The 20255-nt window shown below is 44.1% G+C and overlaps 1 protein-coding gene across 4 annotated transcripts in view; it reads left to right on the top strand.

The window, feature by feature from the left end:
• Window positions 1-20179, top strand: part of ppp2r3b (protein phosphatase 2, regulatory subunit B'', beta) — a 46988-nt gene extending 26809 nt beyond the window's left edge. For 2 of the 4 annotated variants that reach the window (XM_045212123.1, XM_045212126.1), the window contains 12 exons: window positions 111-296; window positions 992-1095; window positions 3186-3288; window positions 7737-7811; window positions 8038-8124; window positions 8355-8511; window positions 9221-9269; window positions 9543-9632; window positions 9800-9975; window positions 15931-16049; window positions 16161-16267; window positions 17320-20179. In XM_045212123.1, coding sequence (XP_045068058.1) covers window positions 111-296; window positions 992-1095; window positions 3186-3288; window positions 7737-7811; window positions 8038-8124; window positions 8355-8511; window positions 9221-9269; window positions 9543-9632; window positions 9800-9975; window positions 15931-16049; window positions 16161-16267; window positions 17320-17440 — 1374 coding nt within the window. In that variant the 3' untranslated portion in view covers window positions 17441-20179. Of the gene's footprint in view, window positions 1-110; window positions 297-991; window positions 1096-3185; window positions 3289-7736; window positions 7812-8037; window positions 8125-8354; window positions 8512-9220; window positions 9270-9542; window positions 9633-9799; window positions 9976-15930; window positions 16050-16160; window positions 16268-16703; window positions 16768-17319 lie in introns of all 4 variants that reach the window. The other 2 variants (XM_045212125.1, XM_045212124.1) reach the window with 2 other exon arrangements.
• Window positions 20180-20255: the final 76 nt, after the last annotated feature.

The raw sequence follows: 20255 nt of genomic DNA, 5'->3' as shown, positions 1-20255 counted from the left end.
TAGCCTTTGCTTAATTTAGCAGGCGCTAGTGTCAGTGGGTCCTAAGTGTTAGCCTGTGTTAGCATCAGCGGCTAACAGTATGTATTTCTGTCCTGTCTGTTTCTCCTCAGGCCCAGGTGAAGAGCGAGGCGCCTGTTCCCACGGCGCTGAGTGAAAGCATTCCAAAGTTCTACTTTCCAAGGGGGCGGCCCAAAGCCAACCTCAACATCGACGGCCTCATTGCCAAGATCGAGAAAATATTTTCCCAATTCCCCAATGAAAGGGCCACCATTGAGGACATGGGGCAGGTTGCCAAGGTGAGAAGGTGATTTGTAGCGCCGAGGCTCCACAGCCACCCAGCAAATTGTTTTCATTAGCGCAATTAGCCCCTGGCTTTAGCGAAGGTTTGCAGCTCAGATGTTGTTTTTCTCTCTCTTAACCCATGAAAATATTATCTCTGCCCCCCTGAGGTATGTGACCGCTGACCTGCGGGGGAACCTGAGTTGAGAAAGAAATGTCAGCCAGGTTACCTCAGGGAGGTCTTTGAGGGAAACACCACTATTACCCGTGGGAGATGGGCACTTTATTGACATTTCGATCCAAAATCGAATCCTCTTCAGGTCAAAGCCAGTCATCCCAGGCAGCCCAACTTGAATCCCTGCTGTGTCACTCACAGCCTAGGGAATCGCTGTGTCACATTTTGATGACTGGACTGGATTAAGCGTTTTAGTTGGTATCAGAGCAGAATGACTGACAGCAGTTAGGTGGATAGAGAAAATCAAACAAAAAGCACTGTAAAAAAAGAAGAAAATATTTAGCTCACCCTGATGGAGGATAATGTTGAACACTTAAGGGTGTGTAGCCGGACCATATTTAGTTTGACACACTTCTATTACGTGTGAGCTGTCAAGGATAGTTAAGTGAACTGACATATTCAACTGCACAGAAGAGGACACTTGTCTAAATCACTTCTTATTTCTCCCTCCCTCCCGCCCCTTATCTCTCTCCCCAGGCGTGCGAGTGTCCGCTCTACTGGAAAGCTCCATTGTTCAATTCGGCTGGAGGCGACAGGACGGGCTTCGTGTCCGTTCACAAGTTTGTGGCCATGTGGAGAAAGTAAGACAATGGTTCTTCTTGTACCCTGCCAGCCGCCCCATAGAGCTACTCTCACAACCCATAGTCCCATAGTCTCTTGTAAACAACTACCAATAGCCACATGTGATGGCCAAAGCTTGGGCAAAGAGTACACAGTAACTTGTCTTCCTATAATGTTTTGTCCTATTTTTTCATAGCAAATAATAAAAAAAAACAGTTGAAAAACAAACTGTAGGAGTGCCTTAGGAAAGTATTCAGACCCCTTGACTTTTTCCACATTTTGTTAGGTTACAGCCTTATTCTAAAATTGATTAAATTGTTTTTTTCCCTCATCAATCTACACACAGAAACAGGTTTTTAGAAATGTTTGCTAATTTATTAAAAATAAAAATGGATTCAGACCCTTTACTCAGTACTTTGTTGAAGCACCTTTGGCAGCGATTACAGCCTTGAGTCTTCTTGGGTATGACGGTACAAGCTTAGCACACCTGTATTTGGGGAGTTTCTCCCATTCTTCTCTGCAGATCCTCTCAAGCTCTGTCAGGTTGGATGGGGAGCGTTGCTGCACAGCTATTTTCAGGTCTCTCCAGAGATATTAGATCGGGTTCAAGTCCGGGCTCTGGCTGGGCCACTCAAGGACATTCACAGACTTGTCCTGAAGCCAATCCTGCTTTGTCTTGGCTGTGTGCTTAGGGTCGTTGTCCTGTTGGAAGGTGAACCTTCGCCCTAGTCTGAGGTACTGAGCGCTCTGGAGTAGGATTTCATCAAGGATCTCTCTGTACTTGCTCCGTTCATCTTTGCCTTGATCCTGACTAGTATCCCAGTCTCTGCCGCTGAAAAACATCCCCACAGCATGATGCTGCCACCGTGCTTCACCGTAGGCATGGTGCCAGGTTTCCTCCAGACGTGACGCTTGGCATTCAGGCCAAAGACAATCTTGTTTCTCGTGGTCTGAGAGTATTTAGGTGCCTTTTTGCAAACTCCAAGCGAAGCGGGCTGTCATGAGCCTTTTACTGAGGAGTGGCTTCCGTCTGGCCACTCTACTATAAACCTGATTGGTGGAATGCTGCAGAGCTGGTTGTCCTTCTGGAAGGTTCTGTCAGAGTGACCATCAGGTTCTTGGTCACCTCCCTGACCAAGGCCCTTCTCCCTCGATTGCTTAGTTTGGCCAGGCGGCCAGTCAGCTCTACGAAGAGTCTTGGTGGTTCCAAACTTCTTCCATTTAAGAATGATGGGGGCCACTGTGTTCTTGGGGACCTTCAATGCTGCAGAAATGCTTTGGTACCCTTCCCCAGATCTGTGCCTCGACACAATCCTGTCTCGGAGCTCTACAGACAATTCCTTCGACCTCATGGCTTGGTTTTTGCTCTGACATGCACAGTCAACTGTGGAACCTTATATATATATACAGGTGTTTCCATTTCCAAATCATGTCCAATCAATTGAATTTACCACAGGTGGACTCCAATCAAGTTGTAGAAACATCATCTCAAGGATGATCAATGGAAACAGGATGCACCTGGTTCTGAATACTTATGTAAATAAGGTATTTCTGTTTTTTTATGTTTTAATACATTTGCAAAAATTTCAAACCTGTTTTCGCTTTGTCATTATGGGGTATTTTGTGTAGATTGCTCAGGATTTTTTATATAATCCATTTTAGAATAAGGCTGTAACGTAACAAAATGTGGAAAAAGTCAATGGGTCTGAATACTTTACAAACGCACTGTCTGTGTTTCTCTTGGATAAAGTAAGATGTACTGTACTCTACTGGACTGTGCTCTTGGTTGTGTGTTGTAAGCGTACTGTTTTAATCATGTGTGAGCCTCTAGAGAATTGAAGTGGAATGGCCTCTGACATTACCTCATGGCTCTGAGGGGGTTCAAAACAGAATGTTCCATTATGTCATCGTCACTGCTGTAACACTCTGAGCTGAGAATGACCCAGCGTCAATTCAGAATCCTAATTTCAGAATGTATTAACCCGCACTGCCACTTCAGAGGTGAATCATTTCAGACTCGCTCTGAAGTGTTCTCTGATGGAGAGAAAAAGAGGGAGAGAGCGAGACCCTGGAAAACCCTGAAACCATATGTTCCCTCTTTCCTTCCCAGAATGCTGCAGACCTGTCACGACGACGTGTCTAAGTTTGTGCACCTCTTGGCCAAACCTGGCTGTAATTACCTGGAACAAGAGGACTTTATTCCATTCCTGCAGGTATAGGAACAGCATACACACAGCCACCCGGGGAGAGAGAGTGGGATTCTAGTTTGGGGAGAGGGGTATTACTGGGAAGAGCAGCAAGGAGGGGGTTCTTTGGGGCAGGGCAGGCCGGAGAGGGGTATTTTGGTCCAGTGGTAGTTATTTTTAAGAAACATGAGGACTTCATTCCATTCAGTGGTGTTTTATACTGAACAAAAATATAAACCAACATGTAAAGTGTTGGTCCCATGTTTCATGAGCTGAAATAAAATATCCCAGAAATGTTCCATATACACAAAAAAATTAATTCTCTCAAATTTTGTGCACAAATTTGTTTACATCCCAGTTAGTGAGCATTTCTGCTTTACCAAGATAATCCATCCACCTGGCAGGTGTGGCATATCAAGTAGCTGATTTAACAGCATGATCATTACACAGGTGCACCTTGTGCTGGGGACAATAAAAGGCCACTCTAAACTGTGCAGTTTTGTCACACAACACAATGCCACAGATGTCTCAAGTTTTGAGGGAGCATGCAATTGGCATGCTGACTGCAGGAATGTCCACCAGAGCTGTTGCTAGAGAATCGAATGTTAATTTCTCTACCATAAGCTGACTCCAACGTTGTTTTAGAGAATTTGGCAGTACGTCCAACCGGCCTCAACCGCAGACGACGTATAAACAGGCCAGCCCAGGACCTCAACATCCAGCTTCTTCACCTGCGGGATTGTCTGAGACCAGCCACCTGGGCAGCTAATGAAACTGGGTTTGCACAACCGAAGAATTTTGTCGCAGGGAAACTAATCTGCGTGCTCGTCGTCCCTCCCAGGGTCTTGACCTGACTGCAGTTCGGCGTCGTAACCGACTTCAGTGTGCAATTGCTCAGCTTCGATGGCCACTGGCACGCTGGAAAAGTGTGCTCTTCATGCATGAATCCCAGTTTCAACTGTACCAGGCAGATGGCAGTGTGGGCGACCGGTTTGCTGATGTCAACGTTGTCAACAGAGTGCCTCATGGTGGTGGTGGGGTTATGGTATGGGCAGGCATAAGCTACAGACAGTGAACACAATTGCATTTTATCGATGACACTTTGAATGCACAGAGATACCGTGACGAGATCCTGAGGCCCATTGTCGTGCCATTTTTTTTTTTCATCCGCCGCCATCACCTTATGTTTCAGCATGATAATGCACGGCCCCATGTTGCAAGGATCTGTACACAATTCCAGGAAGCTGAAAATGTCCCAGTTCTTCCATGGCCTGCATACTCATCAGACATAATCACCCATTGAGCATGTTTGGGATGCTCTGGATCGACATGTATTAACTTTGCACAGCCATTGAAGAGGAGTGCATGAGGCAAATGGTGTTCACACTAGATACTGACTGGTTTTCTGATCCACGTCCCTACCTTTTTGCAAGGTATCTGTGACCAACAGATGCATATCTGTATTCCCAGTCATGTAAAATCCATAGATTAGGGCCTAATGAATTTATTTAAATTGACTGATTTCCTTATATGAACTGTAACTCAGTAAAATCTTTGAAATTGTTGCATGTTGCGTTTTATATTTTTGTTCAGTGTAGATTTATCAGAGAAAAAACTGTACCTTGTATTTCTTCTATCCCCTTTATAACAAACAAAATATTATGCCAATCACATCCCTGAGTTGAGTATTGCTGTGCTGGCCGTTTGTATAGTCTGTCTGCCAGGGTTTCAGGGGTTAGCCTGTGTGCAAGGGTTTTCTGGCACCGGACAAGTGACCGGGAATATTTTATTGGCCAAATGAGCCACATTTACATGTCTTTAAAGAAGAATTCCACCCAAAATGATCTTTTGGTATTTGTTTTGCATGTCAGCAATCAAGTTTCCAAGATGCAGAAATACTTTGGGTATTTTGCATAATTTGATGCTAGCCGATATGATTCATTTTGCATCATATGATGCCAAACACAGCATCATATGATGCCAAATGCGTCATACCGGCTGTATTTATGTATTTTGAAAGTTATATCTTAAACTTGATTGCTGACATGCAAAATATTTTGGGACTATCAACAATGGACTAATGAAACAAATACCGAAAGAGAGTTTTTGGGTGGAGTTTTCCTTTGAAAACAGCCTATTACAAAAACACTATTCCTTGTGTTTCGATGTGTAGCATATGCAAAACTTTATAGCCTATTGTTTTATTGGTTTTTACTTTGCTAAAACAATAATTGTCCACCTCACTAAATGCATCAGGGCATTGCATGCATAGGCCTATATGTTTAGGTGTCCACTGTATGATATTCATATATATATATATATATATATATATATATATATATATACAGTGAGGGGAAAAAAGTATTTGATCCCCTGCTGATTTTGTACGTTTGCCCACTGACAAAGAAATTATCAGTCTATAATTTTAATGGTAGGTTTATTTGAACAGTGAGGTACAGAATAACAACAAAAAAATCCAGAAAAACGCATGTCACAAATGTTATAAATTGATTTGCATTTTAATGAGGGAAATAAGTATTTGACCCCCTCTCAATCAAAAAGATTTCTGGCTCCCAGGTGTCATTTATACAGGTAACGAGCTGAGATTAGGAGCACACTCTTAAAGGGAGTGCTCCTAATCTAAGTTTGTTACCTGTATAAAAGACACCTGTCCACAGAAGCAATCAATTAATCAGATTCCAAACTCTCCACCATGGCCAAGGCCAAAGAGCTCTCCAAGGATGTCAGGGACAAGATTGTAGACCTACACAAGGCTGGAATGGGCTACAAGACCATCGCCAAGCAGCTTGGTGAGAAGGTGACAACAGTTGGTGCGATTATTCGCAAATGGAAGACACACAAAAGAACTGTCAATCTGCCTCGGCCTGGGGCTCCATGCAAGATCTCACCTCGTGGAGTTGCAATGATCATGAGAACGGTGAGGAATCAGCCCAGAACTACATGGGAGGATCTTGTCAATGATCTCAAGGCAGCTGGGACCACAGTCACCAAGAAAACAATTGGTAACACACTACGTCGTGAAGGACTGAAATCCTGCAGCGCCCGCAAGGTCCCCCTGCTCAAGAAAGCACATATACAGGGCCGTCTGTAGTTTGCCAATGAACATCTGAATGATTTAGAGGAGAACTGGGTGAAAGTGTTGTGGTCAGATGAGACCAAAATCGAGCTCTTTGGCATCAACTCAACTCGCCGTGTTTGGAGGAGGAGGAATGCTGCCTATGACCCCAAGAACACCATCCCCACCGTCAAATATGGAGGTGGAAACATGCTTTGGGGGTGTTTTTCTGCTAAGGGGACAGGACAACTTCACCACATCAAAGGGACGATGGACAGAAAAGGGTGTGTGACAGGATCGGCCAATAGTCAATTACTGGCTAACGTAAACCCTGCTGTCTGCCTACCTACCTGGTGGTTTCCCGTATCTGCCCCACATTGGGCTGATTGATATTCATGCTGGCAGAGCCGTATGAGCCGCGACAAAACACCCGTTAGCATACAGGGAGGAGATGCCTTCTGGCACTCACCGTTTAATTTGTATTGCGGCGCCGGGCGAATGGGCTCTGACCGTTGTGATGAATGAAGGAAAGATTGGCGCAGAGTAGATGTGACTGTCCCCGCCAGTTTCCTCACCCTGGTGATTTATGGGGTTTTCTATGATTTAATTTCTCACAGGAAGGGTCAAGGGGGGGCGCACCGCCTCAAAATAAAGCTATTTTAATTTCACAGCCGCCTTCTCATTTACATCAATGTTTAGTTCCTTTCACCCCTCTGGTAGACAGGGGGGTAAAAAAATGGGAGAAGAGGCATGAGTGATTTTCATGGCATGGATAAATGTACAGTTCATTGGAGATTCAGCTCACCAGTCACCACATGAAAGTGTCTGTGTGTGGTGGTCCAACATGGAGAATATGAGCAGCTATATAACAGCAGGCCTCTTCTCCCATTGGTCTCCTATTGTTCCCATGGTCTCAATGTCTTCAGCATGTCCCCTACTCATGCCGGCCATTTAAAGGGATAAGAGTCTGTTAGATGCTTTTATACTTCAAAAGTGCAATCCAATTGTCCTCCCAATTAGATTCTTTCCATTCATCTGCCATTGCGGTCTGCAGAGTTCTTCTAATGCATAGTTGGATCTACACAACAGATGGAGCGGCTATATGGATGGACGCCGCTTGACTTTAAGCCACCTTTTTGAAGTTCCAATACATCTAACAGATCTTGAATATGGGGTTTGAGCTAGTCATGCCCTTTCAACATCTCTCCAACAGGCAGAGCAGAAGATGGGGTCTGTCTTTCTGCTACGAACTCCCCAGAGTCCCCAGAGAGTGATTTGACATACTGTTGTATGTTTGATTGTCTCTCTGGTGCTTGTCTTGTGGCAAGGCCCAGTTAGTCCTCTGGACCTCTCCCCGGCCTTGTTGTAATGTTATTAACCTCCTGTCTGTGTTGTTCAGGATGTGGTGAACTCTCACACAGGCCTGGCCTTCCTGAAGGAGGCGTCCGACTTCCACTCACGCTACATCACCACAGTAAGTCATTATACATACCACACCAAAAGACATTTGGCATTTTTCAAACCATACCACTTGGCATGTCTACAGAGGTTAACGTGTGATGTCAAATGTGTCCTATCTTAATTGGATTCCGTGACTGACTCTGAAGCCTTGGTGTCAGATACAGATTTTTTCTGTGGATGAGTTTAAATGATATTTTGAGTGTACTGGGGGCTATTAAAGCTGTGTGTTGTGTCTGCAGGTTGCCCAGAGGATATTCTACAATGTGAACAGGTCATGGTCAGGCAGGATCAGCTGTTCAGAGCTCAGGAAAAGCAGCTTTCTCCAGGTAGGAAGGAAGGGAGCTTTGACATGGAACCGATCAGTTGTCACATCTACAGTAATGCTGTAAGTCGAATGGGCCCACCCTCTTGTCGAGTGTGGTTCCTCCAATGGTTTCTTCCCATCAAGAGATACAGTGACATTGTCCTCGTCACTATCTGTGAAAAGTGTGAAATAAGTCACCAGTGATTGTTTGATTGATTGGCTGGTTGATTGATGAATTGATTGGTCCAACAGAACGTGGCCCTGCTAGAGCAGGAGGAGGACGTGAACCAGCTGACAGAGTTCTTCTCCTATGAACATTTCTACGTCATCTACTGCAAGTTCTGGGAGCTGGACACAGACCATGACCTATACATAGACCAGAGAGACCTGGCCCGACACAACGACCAAGGTACACACACACACACACACACACACACACACACACACACACACACACACACACACACACACACACGACCTCTACATAGACAAAAGAGAGCTAAGGGGCATGTCACGAAGCGGGATATAGAGGAGTTCACAAGCTCAATTCTGAAAGAAACTCGGGATAACCGTTGAGTTGGAAAGCGCTAGCGAGCTTCGTGACATACCCCTCTGGTCTGACACAACGACCAAGGTGTAAACACACACACACACACACACACACACACACACACACACACACACACACACACACACACACACACACACACAGAGAGAGGATGACCAAGACTACCTTAATGTCCAAGTGCTTTGCTCCCACACACCACTCCATATGTTCCTGGTCATGAAGGAAACGGGAAAGAAGATCAATGGGGCAATAGGCCTAACGCCACCCACCCACCCCCCAAATGAATATCCTGGTTGAATTGGATGACGCCATGTCTGGCTCCATTTATTAGTCCTATAGATCTCCCCTACAAGCAGAAATTGCTGTATTTATGGTATGGAAATGATAAAGGAGAGGTTAACACAGTTATTACATCATTCACTTTACTTCCCAAAGAGCTGGATTTATGTTCTGTGGATCACATCTATAATGAAATACCTTTTATACAGTAACTCGCATCACATTGTTATCTTGCCTAGTTTGTAAAGGTTTTTTCTCCCGTGTTTTCCAGCTATCTCCCACAAGATGATTGAAAGAATATTTTCTGGGACAGTTACCAGGTAAGAGACATGGACTAATTAATGGCTGTTATGACGTTCCACACTGTGTTCTGTATCGACTCCTTTCACTGAGTTGAGGTTGGCTTGGGCCCCCTGTGTGTTTTTCCTCAGATAAATGCAACATTTAATCTACTATTGTCTAAAGCTCTGTGTAGATTTTGCTATTTGCTAGAAATAAACAAATATTCCCTGCAAATAAAGCTTGATAGAATTGAAGGTGAAGTAAGAGAGTGGTGTGTTTGAGTGTTGCCCTACCCATCGCTCTCCTCCCAGGGATAGACATCTGCGTAAAGACGGCAGGCTTAGCTACGCTGACTTTGTCTGGTTCCTCATCTCTGAAGAAGACAAGAAGACTGACACCAGGTACTACATACAGTAACACCAGTCTCACATTTGAAACAAAATATAATTTTTGTTTAGAATTATTTTGAACAGTCTCCACCCCGCTCTGTATAGAGTACTGATTTGTGTGTTGGTGACACCACTCTATCCTGTGTATCTTGCCCGTCTCTCTCTTTCTCCCTCCACAGTATAGAGTACTGGTTCCGGTGTATGGACCTGGATGGGGACGGTGTGTTGTCTATGTACGAGCTGGAGTATTTCTATGAGGAGCAGTGTGTGAAGTTGGAGACCATGGCAATCGAGCCCCTGCCCTTCGAGGACTGTCTCTGTCAGATGCTGGACCTGGTCAAGCCGGAGGTCGAAGGTCAGACACCTAAACACACATGATAAACTTGTTCCATAGTGACATGCAGACTGACCTGCACAACCACATTTTAGAATGTCAGTCCCTCAAGACAAGATATACGTGTTAGCAATGAAGTAAAGAGTTAGCATACACAAGCACACACACACACCAGTACATCACAGCAACTGGGCTAAATAGTAATACTGCGCTGAATGAAAGACGATGACTAATCAAAGGGTTCCAACCTCTTTACGTATTTTGTATCTATTTGACAGCATTGTCAGAAATGAGAGAAAGAGATACATGTAGAGGGACAGACAGATGAGATGGGTGGAGGCAGGATTCACAGCCACGTCGCCAGGGGTATACATTACATTCGGAAAGTATTCAGACCCCTTGACTTTTTCCAAATGTTGTAACGTTACAGCCTTATTCTAAAATTGATTAAATTGTTTTTTTCCCCCTCATCAATCTACACACAATACCCCATAGTGACAAAGCAAAAAGCAAAACAAATTTATAAAAAATTATAAACTGAAATATCAAATTTACATAAGTATTCAGACCCTTTACTCAGTACTTTGTTGAAGCACCTTTGGCAGCGATTACAGCCTCGAGTCTTCTTGGGTATGACGGTACAAGCTTGGCACACCTGTATTTGGAGAGTTTCTCCCATTCTTCTCTGCAGATCCTCTCAATTTTTTTATATTTTCAAATTTTATTGGTCACATGCGCCGAATACAACAGGTGCAGACATTACAGTGAAATGCTTACTTACAGCCCTTAACCAACAGTGCATTTATTTTAAACAAAAAAAAGAAGAATAAAACAACAACAAAAAAGTGTTGAGAAAAAAAGAGCAGAAGTAAAATAAAGTGACAGTAGGGAGGCTATATATACAGTAAAATAAAGTGACAGTAGGGAGGCTATATATACAGGGGGGTACCGTTGCATAGTCAATGTGCGGGGGCACCGGCTAGTTGAGGTAGTTGAGGTAATATGTACATGTGGGTAGAGTTAAAGTGACTATGCATAAATACTTAACAGAGTAGCAGCAGCGTAAAAAGGATGGGGTGGGGGGGCAGTGCAAATATTCCGGGTAGCCATGATTAGCTGTTCAGGAGTCTTATGGCTTGGGGGTAGAAGCTGTTGAGAAGTCTTTTGGACCTAGACTTGGCACTCCGGTACCGCTTGCCGTGCGGTAGCAGAGAGAACAGTCTATGACTAGGGTGGCTGGAGTCTTTGACAATTTTGAGGGCCTTCCTCTGACACCGCCTGGTATAGAGGTCCTGGATGGCAGGGAGCTTTGCCCCAGTGATGTACTGGGCCGTACGCACTACCCTCTGTAGTGCCTTGCGGTCAGAGGCCAAGCAGTTGCCATACCAGGCGGTGATGCAACCAGTCAGGATGCTCTCGATGGTGCAGCTGTAGAATTTTTTGAGGATCTGAGGACCCATGCCAAATCTTTTTAGTCTCCTGAGGGGGAATAGGCTTTGTCGTGCCCTCTTCACGACTGTCTTGGTGTGTTTGGACCATGATAGTTCGTTGGTGATGTGGACACCAAGGAACTTGAAGCTCTCAACCTGTTCCACTACAGCCCCGTCGATGAGAATGGGGGCGTGCTCAGTCCTCTTTTTTTTCCTGTAGTCCACAATCATCTCCTTTGTCTTGGTCACGTTGAGGGAGAGGTTGTTGTCCTGGCACCACACGGCCAGATCTCTGACCTCCTCCCTATAGGCTGTCTCATCGTTGTCGGTGATCAGGCCTACCACTGTTGTGTCGTCGGCAAACTTAATGATGGTGTTGGAGTCGTGCCTGGCCATGCAGTCATGGGTGAACAGAGAGTACAGGAGGGGACTGAGCACGCACCCCTGAGGGGCCCCCGTGTTGAGGATCAGTGTGGCAGATGTGTTGTTACCTACCCTTACCACCTGGGGGCGGCCCGTCAGGAAGTCCAGGATCCAGTTGCAGAGGGAGGTGTTTAGTCCCAGGATCATTAGCTTAGTGATGAGCTTAGAGGGCACTATGGTGTTGAATGCTGAGCTGTAGTCAATGAATAGCATTCTCACGTAGGTGTTCCTCTTGTCCAGGTGGGAAAGGGCAGTGTGGAGTGCGATAGAGATTGCATCATCTGTGGATCTGTTGGGGCGGTATGCAAATTGGAGTGGGTCTAGGGTTTCTGGGATTATGCTGTTGATGTGAGCCATGACCAGTCTTTCAAAGCACTTCATGGCTACAGACGTCAGTGCTACGGGTCGGTAGTCATTTAGGCAGGTTATCTTAGAGTTCTTGGGCACGGGGACTATGGTGGTCTGCTTGAAACATGTTGGTATTACAGACTCAGTCAGGGACATGTTGAAAATGTCAGTGAAGACACTTGCCAGTTGGTCAGCACATGCTCGGAGTACACGTCCTGGTAATCCGTCTGGCCCTGCGGCCTTGAATGTTGACCTGCTTAAAAGTCTTACTCACATCGGCTACGGAGAGCGTGATCACATAGTCGTCCGGAGCAGCTGGTGCTCTCATGCATGCTTCAGTGTTGCTTGCCTCGAGGCGAGCATAGAAGTGGTTTAGCTCGTCTGGTAGGCTTGTGTCACTGGGCAGCTCGCGGCTGTGCTTCCCTTTGTAGTCTGTAATAGTTTTCAAGCCCTGCCACATCCGACGAGCGTCAGAGCCAGTGTAGTATGATTCAATCTTAGACCTGTATTGACTCTTTGCCTGTTTGATGGTTCGTCGGAGGTCATAGCGGGATTTCTTATAAGCGTCCGGGTTAGAGTCCCGTTCCTTGAAAGCGGCAGCTCTACCCTTTAGCTCAGTGCGGATGTTTCCTGTAATCCATGGCTTCTGGTTGGGGTATGTACGTACGGTCACTGTGGGGACGACATCATCGATGCACTTATTGATGAAGCCAGTGACTGATGTGGTGTACTCCTCAATGCTGTCTGAAGAATCCCGGAACATGTTCCAGTCTGTGCTAGCAAAACAGTCCTGTAGCTTAGCATCTGCGTCATCTGACCACTTTTTTATTAACCGAATCACTGGTGCTTCCTGCTTCAGTTTTTGCTTATAAGCAGGAATCAGGAGGATAGAGTTATGGTCAGATTTGCCAAATGGAGGGCGAGGGAGAGCTTTGTATGCGTCTCTGTGTGTGGAGTAAAGGTGGTCTAGAGTTTTTTCCCCTCTGGTTGCACATTTAACATGCTGGTAGAAATTAGGTAGAACGGATTTAAGTTTCCCTGCATTAAAGTCCCCGGCTACTAGGAGCGCTGCATCTGGATGAGCGTTTTCCTGTTGATTAATGGCCTTGTACAACTCATTCAGTGCAATCTTAATGCCAGCATTGGTTTGTGGTGGTAAATACAGCTGCACCATCGAGAGCATCCTGACTGGTTGCAAGCTCTGTCAAGTTGGATGGGGAGCGTTGCTGCACAGATATTTTCAGGTCTTTCCAGAGATGTTCGATCGAGTTCAAGTCCGGGCTCTGGCTGGGCCACTCAAGGACATTCAGAGACTTGTCCCGAAGCCACTCCTGCGTTGTCTTGGCTGTTTGCTTAGGGTCATTGTCCTGTTCGAAGGTGAACCTTTACCCCAGTCTGAGGTCCTGAGCGCTCTGGAGCAGAATTTCATCAAGGATCTCTCTGTACTTTGCTCCGTTCATCTTTCCCTCAATCCTCACTAGGGCTGCACGATATATCGTTTCAGCATCGACATTGCGATGTATGCATCCGCAATAGTCACATCGCAGAACGTGCGATTTAGTAAGGTAAACATATAGCAGTCTACTATATATATTTTTTAAATGTTAATCTAGCATTATATTTGTCTGATATAACATAATTTACTCCGATTCATGGGTTATTGGATACACAGTTTATTATTATTATTATTTTAAAAACGGAGTTCGTTGCTGCATGTGGTTGACATGCAGGCTCTGCTTGCGCGTGACGAAATGATGAGCGAGGAACAGGCAAAAAAGACCGACATGGAGAATTTGGTTGCAAAAAGAAATGCATCGTCAATTATATGGAAATATTTCGGCTACAGACAGGATGATGTTGACCAAAAACAGGTACTTTGTCGAGAGTGCCTTGCAATTGTTGCCACAACACGAGGCAACACGACCAATTTGTTTGATCATTTAAGGCGGCACCACAAATTTACATTTTACATTTTACATTTTAGTATTTAGCAGACGCCTTATCCAGACGACTTACTTATCCTTCGTATGACGAGTGCAAAGCATCTCAATGCCCTCCAAAGCAAAAATCTATTTTGGATGCCTTTGCCAGTATTACACCATACAATAAAATTTCACGTCGCCGAAGACATGGTACCAATTAACACGGTTACCAAAGAGGGTTTTAAAAACATGATCCGGTCGCTTGACAAGCGGTATGTAATGCCATCACGCAAATATTTTTCTCAAGTTGCCATCCCAGAGTTGTACGAGAAATGCAAGGCACAAGTTGAAACAGAGCTGTCACAAGTGGAATATTATACAGCAACAACGAACTTGTGGTCCAGCCGGACAACGGAGCCCTACATAAGTCTGATGTACACTTTACTAATGAGGACTTCCACCTGAAAAGTCGCTGTTTGCAAACTGAATTTTTCCCAGAGGATCATACATACATCCTGTATCTTTTCATATCGCAATGTATATCGTAGAATTTTTTTTTTCTCGCAATGTCAGTTATTTCCAATATTGTGCAACACTAATCCTCACTAGTCTCTGAGTCCCTGACGCTGAAAAACATCCCTACAGCATGATGATGCCACCACCATCCTTCACCGTGGGGATGGTGCCAGGTTTCCTCCAGACGTGACGCTTGGCATTCAGGCCAAAGAGTTCAATCTTGGTTTCATCAGACCAGAGAATCTTGTTTCTTATGGTCTGAGAGTCCTTTAGGTGCCTTTTGGCAAACTCCAAGCGGGCTGTCATGTACCTTTTACTGAGGAGTGGCTTCAGCCTGGCCACTCTACCATAAAGGCCTGATTGGTGGAGTGCTGCAGAAATGGTTGTCCTCCTGAAAGGTTATCCCATCTCCACAGAGGAACTCTGGAGCTCTGTCAGAGTGACCATCTGGTTCTTGGTCACCTCCCTGACCAAGTCCCTTCTCCCCCGATTGCTCGGTTTGCCCGGGCGGCCAGCTCTTGGAAGAGTCTTGGTGGTTCCAAACTTCTTCCATTTAAGAATGATGGAGGCCACTGTGTTCTTGGGGACCTTCAATGCTGCAGAAAGGTTTTGGTACCCTTCCCCAGATCTGTGCCTCGACACAATCGTGTCTCGGAGCTCTACGGACAATTCCTTCAACCTCATGGCTTGATTTTTGCTCTGACAACGGTGAGATTTTATATAGACAGGTGTGTGCCTTTCCAAATCATGTCCAATCAATTGAATTTACCACAGGTGGACTCCAATCTATTTTTAGAAACATCTCAAGGATGATCAATGGAAACAGGATGCACCTGAGCTCAATATTGAGTATCATAGCAAATGGTCTAAATACTTTTGTAAATAAGGTATTTCTGTTTTATATTTGTAATACATTTGCAAACATTTCTAAAAACCTATTTTCGCTTTGTCATTATGGGGTATTGTGTGTAGATTGATGAGGATTTTTTATTTATTTAATCAATTTTAGAATAAGGCTGTAACGTAAGAAAATGTGGAGAAAGGGGTCTGAATATTGGCCGAATGCACTGTATGTGGTCCGGAGTTGGGAGGGCTAACCACTACGGCGGAGTCCAGCACACAACAATGAATGCTAGCCTAGGTTAATGCCACAAGTAGCTATTAGTTCCAGCGTGTAGCATTTTTAGACTGAAGCTTTGGTTCCAATGTACCATGTAAACTAAATAAAGCACAGCTCAGGTATTTTACATTTATTTGACCTAGGTTTGGGAGCACCACTAAACCTTGAAATGCAGCTGGATTGGGCATAATTTTTTTTGATTATTATTCTCCCCCAGGAAAGATCACCCTACGGGACCTGAAGCAGTGTAAGTTGTCCCACATCTTCTATGACACCTTCTTCAATATCGAGAAGTACCTGGACCACGAGCAGAAAGACCCCTTCTCTGTTGTAAGGGTAACTATTGACTACAACAGGATGTTATTATTATGCCGGGATGACAGGATATGACCTCATAGGTCCTGAGGCCGTGGGGTAATGGAGTTTTGTTGGTTGTGTGTTTGTAAGGAGGCCGAGACAGAGGGCCAGGAGATCTCGGACTGGGAGAAATATGCAGCGGATGAGTACGATATCCTGGTTGCCGAGGAGACTACTACCGATCAGTACAACGGCGGGTAAGACTGACGGACGGACTGACTACACTCAAACAGTGCAATCATAACCAGTGTTCGATCATTTACCAGACAGAATCGCAGATGCCTCTTGTTGATTTAATGACCAATTTCTCATCAGTTTCTGTAAAGGAGAAAGTCAATAGTTGAATTCACAGTTGGTTGGGGGACCAACTCTGACTGTGCTGTCCAGAAGGATAATTTGTGCTTTGACCTTTTCTGTAGTAGGAATGCCAGGGTTAGTGACTAAGTCAGTCATCTGTCATTTTCCATAAGCATCTTTTATAAGCTCTTAGATTATCACTGTAGACGTAATGTATGGCAAGTTTTTCTTTGTAGTGGCTTGACTTCAGGAGGACTGCTGTGGTTGTGTAGAATGATGATAGGGGGCCAGTGTGAGGGATAAGGCTGTTAACAGGCTATTGTGTGGCGGTTTTAGGAACACCACACACTTCTAAAGACAAGCTGGGTAGGATGAGGGAGAGGCTGCTTTACCTGGCCAGGTAAGAGAGCAGGGCGTCTGTCTGTCTATCCTCAGGGTGTAGGCTCTCTCTCACTCCTCCTTCACTCTCTCCACCCGTAGCCTCTAGGCACTTGTGTCTAAAAGACTTGGATAAGTAGTAGTGGGTAGGTACCTGTGTGTGTGTACATGGTAAGCACTCCACCTTGTCCTCTGATAAGCTTGGGTGTATTTTTTGCCATAACTACACTCTACCTACACTCTATTCTTTCAACACCTAGGACTCTGAGGTAGGGAGGGGCTACAGGCTGATATGGAATTGATATGGCAGCTGTGTTTCAAAACCAATCCCTTCCTCAGCACTCTCAGTAGAACTCTTCACCATCTGTATTCTCCCACCTGTTGTTCCTCCTGTTGTTGTTGTGGCCTCACCTGTTTATCTCTTGAACACTGGTAGGTCCTCCATGGAGTTGATCCCTGCCTATCTACTGTACCACTTTTTGTCCTGTCTGTCATATAGGTACTTTATTCCAATGCAATGCTTTTATTTCACTATGTTGAAAGAACTTCTCTCTCGCTCATATATTCTCTGTAGGTATGACAATGCTCTGAGTCCCATCTCCAGTGAATTGGGTCTGAGGACAGAGAAGAGACATTTCTTTGAGATCCCCAACCCTCACTGCAATCTGGACTTGGATGAGGACGACTTTGAATGACCAGCACTGGGAGAGCAACAAAACAGGGAGAAGAAGTGGCTACAGGATACAGGACAAACAGCAGTGTGAGCAGTTGAATGCCAAACCAGAACCACAAACGTTCACACTAAACAACGGTACAGACACGATCACACAGTAGTGAGGGACGGTCAAACGGCTAACTCTGAACCACGGACGCTCGTCAAACTAGGGATGAAAACAAGCGCTCCCACCAAACTACAGGACAAACAAACATCACATGGTTCCTTAGTGTGAAGCTGGCAACCACAGGAACAGGAAACGCCCACCAGACACTAGGCAATACAGGAAGAAGACACATTCTGTGGTGGGAAGTAGCATCTCTATCTGCCAAACGATGCAGGTGCCGTTACCACCTCTCACCTTTAAGTAGAGGACACTTCAGTCCATGGCCTCAAAAAAAACTCAGTTAAGGTACAGACACATTGTTGCAACAGAGTGATAAAAGGTGCTGCCATCATCTTAGCAGTGGTGTTAAAAATACGTCAATTGGTTAAACGCTGGTTCCTACTGGGTCCTGGCTCAACACTTCTTGGTTGTGACTACAAACATCCGTTTTGTTATTTGGTGGCTCGCGAGGCAATTCAGGAGGCCTTGGGTGGGTCGCAGCGTGAAACATTTACGTCATTAGGAGATCCGAGAGGCTTTTAGGTGGGTCAATCACAGCATGAAACAATTTGGTAACAATTAGACTAGAGACACTGCAGACACACTGAAGCTCACTGAGGCACACTTGAATTATTAAGTTAATATACCACATCAACGATAAACATTGTTTTGTTAATCATTCTTAGGAATTGGCTAATTCAACATTCCAGAGATATTAACCATATTGAGTCGTTTCTGGTCCGATCGCAAAATAAAAAGGTATGGTCTACCTGCTGGGAGGGGCGGGGTAGTAGAGTGCTGGAGCTCAGTCCAAATGCCTGGCAAGGCAGACACACAGTTTCTAACTGTACAATAATGAGTTCATCAGTATAACATCTTCTATCATATGCTTTTTTTGTGTGAGAGATGGGGTTATAAATTATTAGAAATATTTATAAATAGCTGTAAATATTTATTTTGTGCTTGCTGTGTTGCATAATAGTTGGTCAGATGTTTTAAACAAAATATTTTTTTTCTATCTGACAAAGTACTTTATAACAATGTACTTTCATACAGGAAGTTAAATGTATGTTTTGTTCAAATAAAGAATGAAAAAGATAATATTGTGGCATTTCTTCATAGAAAGAAGCAAGAGAAAATTGAATGCGAGTAATATTTGATGGAAGGAACAGTTCAAAGTTGAGTGGTAAACAAATGTTTATAGGTTGATTATGGTATTTCCAATGACACAAAAGTCAATTAAAACAGGTCTGATCAGTTACTATGACCACACACATTTCCATTAGAACAACAAATGAACAGTGGTGAGTTTGTCATCAATAACAATCCTACTTAGACAGATCTCACCTACATTAGCTAAGCCATAACACAATCATTACTGGCTAGGACACATCTGCAGTTCAATATTGTACAATACTGCTACAACAACCTGACTCATTGATAATCATTGTCTATATAACCTTAGAACCCTAACCCCTTATACAATACACACACCATATGCTTATTTTACAATCAAAATGAATATGTTGGCACCAAAATAGCATTGCTACTATTTAAGTTGAGGATTTTCAAGTTAACATGTATTTTCATTAACATACTTTTTTAGTGTTTATGTAAAAACGAGCCCATTAGCTTTCCTAAAAGCTGTTGATATAAACAATTGAGTCGTGCTTTGTACTTGGTACTTATTCTTTCAAGCTTGAGAGAGCAATTTTTATCATTCTTTAGTCTCTAGATGTACTTTTCCCAAGAGCGAAGCCCAATTATGGGTCAAATATAACAGCACCAGCAGATACATTGGTTTCAATACTTTCAATACAAATAAAAAGAGCTTATATCCATAATGCACCACATCATTGATTCCAGGACAATACAGAGGTATACCCAGTGTAATTAAAGTCTTAACCTACCATTGGTACAGCATCTTCTCTAAGGAAGACCGTCAAATGATTTTGTCCACATGGGCTGGTAAAAAAAAAAAAATTCAAAGAGCCACTTCTATTTTGAGAGTTGGTTTAAATAAGGTTACAGAAAAATACTCCAACCATGTCATGCATTCTGGAAATACAATGATGACTATTGATATGGACGACAACTGTCTCAATAGACTAAAGCGGCTTGCATGTCTTGTCTCCTTTCCTACATCTGGATCTGGACGGGGGAAAGGATACGGGTAGGCATCCACCATATTACTTTCACCCATCCTATTTTTTTATCTTTCAAATCAGTGCAAATGAAGGAGAGGACGCAATACTATTGTCCCTTTCGATAACTAAAATGCGTACAAGGGTGTTTCTCTACTCCCTTCAGATGTCCAGCCCTCTATTCCATCCCTCTCCAGACACGACCCCTAGCCACCTGTGTAGATATCAATAGGTATTGGAGTTATAAGCAATATGGTACTACATCCACTTCCTTTTTGATAGGCAAGGTGATAATTTTTGTCATATTGCTTACACATATGAAGTCCTTCTTTGCCTTCCATCCATTTTCATATAGACTCATCACATACGATGCTGCTACTGTTCTACCTATCATGTTGCCTAGTCACTTTATTCCTGGTTATATGTACATATCTACCTCAATTACTTTGTACCCCTGCACATCGACTCGGTACTGGTACCCCAAGTTATCGTTACTCATTGTGTATTTATTATTACGTGTTAACTTTTCTATTATTTCGCAATTT

The sequence above is a fragment of the Coregonus clupeaformis genome, chromosome 40 (assembly GCF_020615455.1).
Source record: "Coregonus clupeaformis isolate EN_2021a chromosome 40, ASM2061545v1, whole genome shotgun sequence".
In the NCBI taxonomy this organism is placed as follows: domain Eukaryota; kingdom Metazoa; phylum Chordata; class Actinopteri; order Salmoniformes; family Salmonidae; genus Coregonus; species Coregonus clupeaformis.
The sequence above is the reverse complement of the archived record's forward strand: the minus strand, read 5'-3'. Positions and strand labels throughout refer to the sequence as shown.